Source organism: Blennius ocellaris (assembly GCF_963422515.1).
Source record: "Blennius ocellaris genome assembly, chromosome: 8".
Taxonomy (NCBI): Eukaryota; Metazoa; Chordata; class Actinopteri; order Blenniiformes; family Blenniidae; genus Blennius; species Blennius ocellaris.
In genome coordinates, this window is record NC_137657.1 from 30,076,545 (window position 1) to 30,086,544 (window position 10,000).

Genomic DNA, 10,000 nt, shown 5'->3' on the forward strand with positions numbered 1-10,000 from the left:
CCTCACTCTGACCCTCACCCTGACCTCTGACCTCTGACCCCGCCCCCCCGCTGCAGGTCCTCCAGCAGCTGCCCAGCTTCCTCCGCCTGCAGCAGGAAGTGAAGGAGCTGACGGAGCGGATCGGCCTCCTGCTGGGCGGAGCCTCGCTGCTGGAGGCGGAGCCACTGGGCCCGGTGCAGCCAATCACAGAGCACTACAACGTCCTCACCACCTTCCTCCGGATGGTGCAGAGCCCCCCCCTCCGCCTGCACCCCCGCAGTCTGCAGGGGCTGAGGGTGGTGCTGGACAGGTACACACACACACACACACACACACACACACACACACAGGCCAGTACCTGCTAGTGGAACATGTGTGTGTGTTTCAGCGACCGCTCCGCCTGCAGCCTTCATCACATGGGACACTTCATCATCCCCACGACCTTTGACCCCTCAACACTGCAGGGCTTCCTGCAGAGCCACGCCCCCGAGGCCCGGCTGCGCACACACCGCCACAAGCAGTGGGTACACACACACACACACTGCAAATCTCAATGTATGGTTCTTGTATGGTTCTTGGTTGGTTCCAAGGTCAGGTTATGGCGGTAGACCTGTTCTGCAGGTTCTGTGATCCCGTCATAACAAAGACTCACGATAAGAACTGGTAGAACCAGACCCGACTGACAAGAACTCCATGTTCTGCCGTCCAAATAAAGAATAGAGAAGAACCACAATGAAACCTTTAATCAGTCAACTTCCTGTCTGTGGTTCCTGTGTGGTTCCTTTATGGTTCCTATGTGGTTCTTTTATGGTTCCTATGTGGTTCTTTTATGGTTCCTATGTGGTTCCTTTATGGTTCCTATGTGGTTCTTTTATGGTTCCTATGTGGTTCCTTTATGGTTCCTATGTGGTTCTTTTATGGTTCCTATGTGGTTCCTTTATGGTTCCTATGTGGTTCCTTTATGGTTCCTATGTGGTTCTTTTATAGTTCCTGTATGGTTCCTGTGTGTGGTTCTTGGTTGGTTCCTGGTATAACCGCCAGGTCCTGTGTGGTTGTGGTTCCAGAGTCCAGGTAGAGGAGGACTCGCTGGTCCAGGACTGTGTAGAGACCCTGTCCCTGGGGGGTCTGAGCAGAGACTCCACGGTGAGTCTGGTCCAGATGATCAGCTGCTGTCGGAGACTGATGGAGCTCCGCCCCCTGCTGGGCCTGCTGGACCTGCAGGACCTGCACCTCTGTGTGTCCCACTTCTACTCCGTCACCCAGGACGGGGTCCTGTGTGTCCCCTGGGACTGGAGGGCCTGAGGACCAGGACCAGGACCAGGACCAGGACTTAATGCTTGGGTCCAGCCGCTACTTCAGGATGTTTTTCTGTAAATGTGCGCGTGCGTGTGTGCGCGTGCGTGTGTGTGTGTGCGTGTGCGTGTGCGTGTGCGCGTGTGCGTGTGCGTGTGCGCGTGTGCGTGTGCGCGCGTGCGTGTGTGCGCGCGTGCGTGTGTGTGCGTGTGTGCGTGCGTGCGTGCGTGCGTGCGTGCGTGCGTGCGTGCGTGCGTGCGTGCGTGCGTGCGTGCGTGTGTGTGTGCGTGCGTGCGTGCGTGCGTGCGTGTGTGTGTGTGTGTGTGTGTGTGTGTGTGTGTGTGTGTGTGTTGGGGTTTACCAAGTCAAAAAGATCTACTTATTCCAAAAATGCAGGCAGAACTTGTATCTATTTATTTATAAACATATTGAGAATTCTTGATGAACCTTTATTACATAACTGACGGTTCCTGAGGTTCCTGTCATCCTTAGAGAGGGGGAGGGGCTTAGAGATAGGGGGAGGAGCTCAGACGATACAACGAGCACAGAACTGCAGACGCTGCACCGATCCGCCTGTCGATCTCACCTCCATCTTCCCCCACTGAACAAGACCCCGAGATACTGGAACTCCTCCACCTGGGACAAGGTTCTCCACCCACCTGGAGGGGGCAAGACACCTTGTTCTGGTGGAGAACCATGGCCTGGGATTTAGAGGTGCTTTTCCTCTGAGTAAATTCCAGAAGTGTCCATGAGCTCTGGACTGTCAGAATCTGGTGTTCCAGTCCAGAAGAGTTGAGCTGAAACGGTGAATCGTCTGATTGGAGCGCCGGGTTGGCCAGACTGACCGACGCTCGGCAATCTGCTCTCATGGCGTCGCTGTCAACTTCCACTTCCTCTCTTGCAGCTCCAGCTCTGACGCCAGGTTCTGGAAGGTTGCCAGGTTCTGGAAGGTTGCCATGTGGTGGACAGATGTTGCATCTTTGGTTTGAAATAATAACAGCTGATCCTACGGATCGGGGTTTTGTCCTGGCGGCTCCACATTACGCTCATTCAACACGTCACATCGTTAAAAAGTCTAAAGCCACTGGCCGTCGTTTAGTTGCTGGTTTTCTGCTTCTCCAGCTCCACGGAACACCTCCGTCACCACGGAGCATCTCCTCCGTCACCACGGAACACCTCCGTCACCACGGAGCATCTCCTCCGTCACCACGGAACACCTCCGTCACCACGGAACACCTCCGTCACCACGGAGCATCTCCTACGTCACCACGGAACATCTCCTCCGTCACCACACAGAACTCTCCACATCAGGGCAGGAACCACTGGACTAACCCCTGCCTTTGAAGAGATCGGTGGGAGGCTGCGTCTGCAGGGCCTCAGGCTGCGTCTGCAGGGCGGGAGGCTGCGTCTGCAGGGCGGGAGGCTGCGTCTGCAGGGCCTCAGGCTGCGTCTGCAGGGCGGGAGGCTGCGTCTGCAGGGCCTCAGGCTGCGTCTGCAGGGCCTCAGGCTGCGTCTGCAGGGCGGGAGGCTGCGTCTGCAGGGCGGGAGGCTGCGTCTGCAGGGCGGGAGGCTGCGTCTGCAGGGCCTCAGGCTGCGTCTGCAGGGCGGGAGGCTGCGTCTGCAGGGCCTCAGGCTGCGTCTGCAGGGCGGGAGGCTGCGTCTGCAGGGCCTCAGGCTGCGTCTGCATAATTGCAGGACAGAAACGTCGCCACCAGCTTCTGGCGATTGTAATAAAGTCGTTCACCATTTGTGATGATCTGGATCTTCACCAGGCTGCAGCTCAGTGAGGCCGTCAGAAATGCAACATTTTGTGCAGTAGAAGAAGAAAGTCAAATCAAACACCGTTTGATATTCGTTAAAGGAATATCATTCACTCATTCATTCATTCATGCATTCATTCATTCATGCAGACTGCTCATGTCGCTAGCAGGTCAATCCACCTATCAGAACGGCTAGAGAAGCCACATGACTGCTTTTCCGGCCCTCCACCAATCACAGCAGCGTTAGGAGTCACATGACTGAAGCAGCGGACCTCCGCCAATCCGAGCCTCTGTAGCAGTCACGTGACGCGGTGAGTTGAAGCAGCAGCGCTCAGATAAAAGCGGATTTTCCCTGGACTCGTTCTTCGTGTTTCTGTCCGAGGGATGAATAAAAACAAGGCGCGCGGCGTGTCGTGGGTGAAGCCGGCGGAGCCGTCCTTCCTCAGGAAGTTTAAAAACGACGTGGGATTCAAGGAAGGCCCGGATGTTGACACCAAGGTAACACTTGGACGGTTAGCATGCGAGCTAGCAGAGCTAGCAGCGTGAACCCTTCGAATCATGTTCGTCTCACAACAACTGACCAACAACAACAACTGACCAACAACAACAACTGACCAACAACAACAACTGACCTCCAACTCTCTTTTCTGGGTCTGTAGTCCGAAACCCGCCGTCAAATAACGTCTGATGACGGACGAAGCTGTCAAAAGCCGTTCTGCTGTTTTTCATTCATCTGTCAGTGCTGCTATTCAGTACTACACAGTACTACACAGTATTCAGTACTACACAGTACTACACAGTATTCAGTACTGCACAGTATTCAGTACTACACAGTACTACACAGTATTCAGTACTACACAGTATTCAGTACTACACAGTACTACACAGTATTCAGTACTGCACAGTATTCAGTACTACACAGTATTCAGTACTACACAGTACTACACAGTATTCAGTACTGCACAGTATTCAGTACTACACAGTATTCAGTACTACACAGTACTACACAGTATTCAGTACTGCACAGTATTCAGTACTACACAGTATTCAGTACTACACAGTACTACACAGTATTCAGTACTACACAGTATTCAGTACTACACAGTACTACACAGTATTCAGTACTACACAGTATTCAGTACTGCACAGTACTACACATCCACATTGCTTTGAGAAAACAAACTCCTAAAGGAGGCTCTGGTCAGGATCTGGTCCAGAGTCTGGGTCAGATCTGGTCCAGAGTCTGGGTCAGATCTGAGGTAGAATCCAGGACTGGGTTTATGTAGACCTCGTCACTGTTCCACATCATTAGTGGTCTGACTCTGGTACAGAGAACTCCTGGGTTCTCCTGCTGGTCTGACTCTGGTACTGAGAACTCCTGGGTTCTCCTGCTGGTCTGACTCTGGTACTGAGAACTCCTGGGTTCTCCTGCCGGTCTGACTCTGGTACTGAGAACTCCTGGGTTCTCCTGCTGGTCTGACTCTGGTACTGAGAACTCCTGGGTTCTCCTGCTGGTCTGACTCTGGTACAGAGAACTCCTGGGTTCTCCTGCTGGTCTGACTCTGGTACAGAGAACTCCTGGGTTCTCCTGCTGGTCTGACTCTGGTACAGAGAACTCCTGGGTTCTCCTGCTGGTCTGACTCTGGTACTGAGAACTCCTGGGTTCTCCTGCTGGTCTGACTCTGGTACTGAGAACTCCTGGGTTCTCCTGCTGGTCTGACTCTGGTACTGAGAACTCCTGGGTTCTCCTGCTGGTCTGACTCTGGTACAGAGAACTCCTGGGTTCTCCTGCTGGTCTGACTCTGGTACTGAGAACTCCTGGGTTCTCCTGCTGGTCTGACTCTGGTACTGAGAACTCCTGGGTTCTCCTGCTGGTCTGACTCTGGTACTGAGAACTCCTGGGTTCTCCTGCTGGTCTGACTCTGGTACTGAGAACTCCTGGGTTCTCCTGCTGGTCTGACTCTGGTACTGAGAACTCCTGGGTTCTCCTGCCGGTCTGACTCTGGTACTGAGAACTCCTGGGTTCTCCTGCTGGTCTGACTCTGGTACTGAGAACTCCTGGGTTCTCCTGCCGGTCTGACTCTGGTACTGAGAACTCCTGGGTTCTCCTGCCGGTCTGACTCTGGTACAGAGAACTCCTGGGTTCTCCTGCTGGTCTGACTCTGGTACTGAGAACTCCTGGGTTCTCCTGCCGGTCTGACTCTGGTACTGAGAACTCCTGGGTTCTCCTGCTGGTCTGACTCTGGTACTGAGAACTCCTGGGTTCTCCTGCCGGTCTGACTCTGGTACTGAGAACTCCTGGGTTCTCCTGCCGGTCTGACTCTGGTACTGAGAACTCCTGGGTTCTCCTGCTGGTCTGACTCTGGTACAGAGAACTCCTGGGTTCTCCTGCTGGTCTGACTCTGGTACAGAGAACTCCTGGGTTCTCCTGCTGGTCTGACTCTGGTACTGGTTAGCTGCAGCCGTGTCTCGGTGCTGATTGGCTCCTCCTGCCCCCAGCATGAGCTCTGGCCCCGCCCCCTGCAGGACAGACTGTGTGTCCCTGACTGAATGTCTCCTGTCTCAGAGGCAGCTGCTGCCGCCGCTGGAGGACGAGGACGGCAGCGACCGCGAGGACGAGCTGCCTCAGGTGGTGGTGCTGAAGGAGGGAGACCTGAGCCAGGAGGAGGTGAAGAAGATGAAGGGGGAGCGCAGCCAGGAGGAGGTGAAGAAGATGAAAGGTGAGCAGCCAGGAGGAGGTGAAGAAGATGAAAGATGAGCAGCCAGGAGGAGGTGAAGAAGATGAAAGGTGAGCATGCTGATGTGGCGCTCTGCTCTGCCCGGCCTGCAGGTGGCGACGCTCCGGCCGGCGGAAAGATCCTCTTCAAGAAACCGGCCAAGCGCTCCTCCTCCTCCGAGAGGTTCCAGGGCATCACGGCCAGCTCCAGCAAGAAGAGGAGGAGCGAGGGAGGGGAGAAGAAGAAGAAGGAGGAGGAGGAGGAGGAGGAGGAGGCGGAGGTGAAGCCCAGGAAGACGGTGAAGAACACCAGCCTGCTGTCGTTCGGAGGAGACGAGGAAGAGGAGGAGGACGGGGAGGAGGACTGAGACGCCTCCTCACCTCCTTTCCCACAATCATTCTTTTACTTCCAGCAGACGTTTGGGTGCTGTTGCGCTCAGTGACCAGCAGGGGGCAGCACACCCACTGCTGGTCGTCCATGTCTCACTTCATTAAAGTAACAAACACGTGAAGCCCTGAAACACTGCAGCTCCACCCTCCTCCACCCTCATTTCCCACCGCTCTCTCTCTTTTTAATGCTAAAATCCTGCTAATTCAGTTTGAAACTCCTCAAATGATTCATTTATTTGAAGAAACTGTTTTGACAAAACTTCAAGAACATTTTCAAATGTGATTGTTGCTGCAATGGCTCCTTTTTTAAATGACTTCCTGTCAGTGTTTCAGTGTGTGTGTGTGTGTGTGTGTGTGTGTGTGATGTCATTCGGCGCTGTGCTGGATGTTTGAACGTATCGGAGCTTCGACGGCGGAGCTTCAACTCTTCGTTTAGAAAAACATGCATTTTTATCAATGCAGCTGTAAAATGTCACTTTGTTTGTTTGATGAAACATTAAATATGAATAGAAAGAAACGTGTTTGAGTGTATATATATATATATATATATATATATATACTAGAATTTCTTCATGTGCCCAAAAACATTCTGACCTTTGAAACTGCTCCACTTCCCTTCTATGACCCCGCCCACTTGGCGGTTTAGGCTCCGCCCTCCTCAACATCCTCCACCATGAATGGTCAAAGTGTCTCGTCAACATTTTTACGTCTCAATCAGCTGATCGGCGGCATTTGATGCTAAATCCTGGAAGAAAATGAATTTAATGGAGAGAAATAGAGGTGGAGGAGGAGGTGGAGGTCAGGAGATGATCGCATCTGAAGTCACACCTTTCCACTGCTCCGTCATGAATTAATTCTACGTCATTTCACCATCCGGTTAAATCCTCCATCTGGAGAGGGTGGAGAGGACTCTTGGAGGGTGGAGAAGACTCTTGGAGGGTGGAGAGGGCTCCTGGAGGGTGGAGAAGACTCTTGGAGGGTGGAGAGGGCTCCTGGAGGGTGGAGAGGGCTCTTGGAGGGTGGAGAAGACTCTTGGAGGGTGGAGAGGGCTCCTGGAGGGTGGAGAGGGCTCTTGGAGGGTGGAGAAGACTCTTGGAGGGTGGAGAGGGCTCCTGGAGGGTGGAGAAGACTCCTGGAGGGTGGAGAAGACTCCTGGTTCCAGTCAAAGTGTTGAAACAGAGAAGAAGCCAAGTTTCTAGGTGGATTCTGATCCGTGGATCCGGTTCAGGTTTTCCCAGCAGCCAGAGACGAGACGGAGCAGAAACTTTGTTTCAACCTTTTTATTGAAAAAGGTTTCAGTGAACTTTTCTTTCCAGATCGTTACAATTGATGGAAGAACCTTCGATTGGGAAACAACACAATTCCTGAGTTCCGTCAAATAAATACACTTGGAAACCAGTTCTCTCCGTTAGGCTCCTCCTCCTCCTCCTCCTCTTCATCCTCTTCATCATTCTCGCCACCAGTAAACCAGTAAACCAGTAAACCAGTAAACCAGTAAACCTGCTCGTCTCCACAAGAGAAAAGGCAGATTGAACATTCGCTTTGAAGAAGTGGGGCTGAGAAGGACGGTGTGTGACTGTGTGTGAGTGTGTGTGAGTGTGTGTGTGAGTGTGTGAGTGAGTGTGTGTGTGAGTGTGTGTGTGACAGCGTGTGTGTGTGTGTCAGTGTGTCTGTGAGTGTGTCAGTGTCAGTGTGTGTGTCTGTGACAGTGTGTGTGTGTCAGTGTCAGTGTGTGTGTCAGTGTCAGTGTGTGTGTCTGTGTCAGTGTGTGTGTCAGTGTGTGTGTGTCAGTGTCAGTGTGTGTGTCTGTGTCAGTGTGTGTGTGCGTGTGACAGTGTGTGTGTGTGTGTCTGTGTCAGTGTGTGTGTCTGTGTCAGTGTGTGTGTGCGTGTGACAGTGTGTGTGTGTGTGTCTGTGTCAGTCTGTGTGTCTGTCAGTGTCAGTGTGTGTGTCTGTGTCAGTGTGTGTCAGTGTCAGTGTGTGTGTCTGTGTCAGTGTGTGTGTCTGTGTCAGTGTGTGTCAGTGTGTGTGTCTGTGTCAGTGTGTCTGTCAGTGTCAGTGTGTGTGTCTGTGTCAGTGTGTGTCTGTGTCAGTGTGTGTGTCAGTGTGTGTGTGTGTGTCAGTGTCAGTGTCAGTGTGTGTGTGTGTGTGTGTCAGTGTGTGTGTGTGACAGTATCAGTATTCGTTTGTATTTGTTCTCAAGATTCCGTCTAAAAAATCCACTTCCAGGATTTTGCCAGAAGTTTCTTCTGAGGTTCTGGAAGGTTCAGGTTCAGGACCAGATCCAGAACCTGCTGCTTCCTGAGTCCTGGTCACCGCTGGTCTATCACTGGTCACACACCTGTTAAACACTGCAGCCGTCAAGCTAACACTCAGCTAGCATTAGCCTCGGCTGCCGTGGCGACAAGAAGTGCATTTCCAGATTAAAGCCGACATTTTGTGAATGACGATGATTAAAATGTGAAGAAAAGCACGACGCGAAGTTGGACTCATGTTGTTCAAATAACGTCAACATGTTGGAGGAAAAACAATCTTTCATCTTAAGAAAAGTTTGGATTAAGTTTTAATCAAGAAGATTAAAAGAAAACAAATCTCATTCACAAAATGCTTTTATTCTGAAAATTTCACAAAGCCCAGATTTGTAGCTTGTAGCTTTGTAGCTAACAGTGACTGTGGCGATGGTTAGCACAGGTGCATCATGGGAACAACGGACGAAGCAGGAAGTAGAAGGACGTGCGACAGACTCCCCCCCCCCCCCCCCCACCTAACCCCCCCCCCCCACCTAACCCCCCCCCTCCAAAAAAAACATGTTCAAGTACAAAAAGAAAAGCAGGTCAAAGTCACAGTTCCTCAGGTTGAACCCGCCGTAGTCACAGGGGGCGGAGCCTGGACCCCCCCCTCACAGGGCTCACTGAGGAGGGGGTGGGGGGGTTCAGAGACCCCCCCCGACTGTTCTCCATTCATCTTTGATTGGTGGGTTTTGTTGTGTCAGGTTAGAAGCTCCCTCCAGTCCAGCTCCCTCTCACCGGGGGAGGGGGGGGAGGGTAGGGGGGGTCCTATAAAGACTTCCTGGTCAATTTCTTGCCTTTCTTCAGCGACAGCTTGTTCTTCACATATCCTCGCTTCCTCTTGGCGCTCTGGGGGGGCACACAACACACAACCATGGAAGCTTCCAATGGACAGTCCTTGGGGGGGTTCAGACGTGAGGGGTTCAGACTATGGGGTTCAGATGTGGGGGTCCAGACTATGGGGGTTCAGACTATGGGGTTCAGACTATGGGGGTTCAGACGTGGGGGGTTCAGACTATGGGGTTCAGACTATGGGGGTTCAGATGTGGGGGGTTCAGACTATGGGGGTTCAGACTATGGGGTTCAGATGTGGGGGGTTCAGACTATGGGGGTTCAGACTATGGGGGTTCAGATGTGGGGGGTTCAGACTATGGGGGTTCAGACGTGGGGGGTTCAGACTATGGGGTTCAGACGTGGGGGGTTCAGACTATGGGGGTTCAGATGTGGGGGGTCCAGACTATGGGGGTTCAGACTATGGGGTTCAGACTATGGGGGTTCAGACTATGGGGTTCAGACTATGGGGGTTCAGATGTGGGGGGTTCAGACTATGGGGGTTCAGATGTGGGGGGGTTCAGACTATGGGGTTCAGACTATGGGGGTTCAGATGTGGGGGGTTCAGACTATGGGGGTTCAGACTATGGGGTTCAGACTATGGGGGTTCAGACGTGGGGGGTTCAGACTATGGGGTTCAGACGTGGGGGGTTCAGACTATGGGGGTTCAGACTATGGGGGTTCAGACTATGGGGTTCAGATGTGGGGGGTTCAGACTATGGGGTTCAGATGTGGGGGGTTCA

The 10,000-nt window shown here is 52.8% G+C and overlaps 3 protein-coding genes across 3 annotated transcripts in view; 2 read left to right on the top strand and 1 right to left on the bottom strand.

Annotated features, from left to right (window-relative positions):
* Positions 1 to 1,701, top strand: part of tcaim (T cell activation inhibitor, mitochondrial) — a gene marked incomplete at its 5' end in the record, with an annotated part of 6,509 nt that extends 4,808 nt beyond the window's left edge. Inside the window, 3 exons of the mRNA XM_080500609.1 lie at positions 57 to 289; positions 368 to 499; positions 1,044 to 1,701. Of these exons, the coding sequence (XP_080356735.1) occupies positions 57 to 289; positions 368 to 499; positions 1,044 to 1,281 (603 nt within the window). The 3' untranslated portion in view covers positions 1,282 to 1,701. The remainder of the gene's footprint in view (positions 1 to 56; positions 290 to 367; positions 500 to 1,043) is intronic.
* A 1,631-nt stretch (positions 1,702 to 3,332) lies between these two features.
* Positions 3,333 to 6,640, top strand: kiaa1143 (KIAA1143 ortholog). The gene is made up of 3 exons (XM_080501703.1): positions 3,333 to 3,530; positions 5,599 to 5,752; positions 5,863 to 6,640. The coding sequence occupies exons 1-3, from the start codon at positions 3,417 to 3,419 to the stop codon at positions 6,114 to 6,116; spliced, it is 522 nt and encodes a 173-aa protein (XP_080357829.1). The 5' UTR covers positions 3,333 to 3,416; the 3' UTR covers positions 6,117 to 6,640.
* A 2,292-nt stretch (positions 6,641 to 8,932) lies between these two features.
* LOC308133321 (dolichyl-diphosphooligosaccharide--protein glycosyltransferase subunit STT3B-like) overlaps positions 8,933 to 10,000 on the bottom strand; it is a 17,779-nt gene continuing 16,711 nt past the window's right edge. Inside the window, exon 16 of the mRNA XM_080500629.1 lies at positions 8,933 to 9,275. Coding sequence (XP_080356755.1) covers positions 9,195 to 9,275 — 81 coding nt within the window. The 3' untranslated portion in view covers positions 8,933 to 9,194. The remainder of the gene's footprint in view (positions 9,276 to 10,000) is intronic.

Bases quoted from the DNA above. Each gene is read 5' to 3' on its own strand.
- kiaa1143 (XM_080501703.1), top strand. From the start codon at position 3,417: ATGAATAAAAACAAGGCGCGCGGCGTGTCGTGGGTGAAGCCGGCGGAG. The intron at 3,531-5,598 runs GTAACACTTGGA...CTCCTGTCTCAG, and splicing joins GCCCGGATGTTGACACCAAG to AGGCAGCTGCTGCCGCCGCT. The intron at 5,753-5,862 runs GTGAGCAGCCAG...CCCGGCCTGCAG, and splicing joins GGAGGTGAAGAAGATGAAAG to GTGGCGACGCTCCGGCCGGC.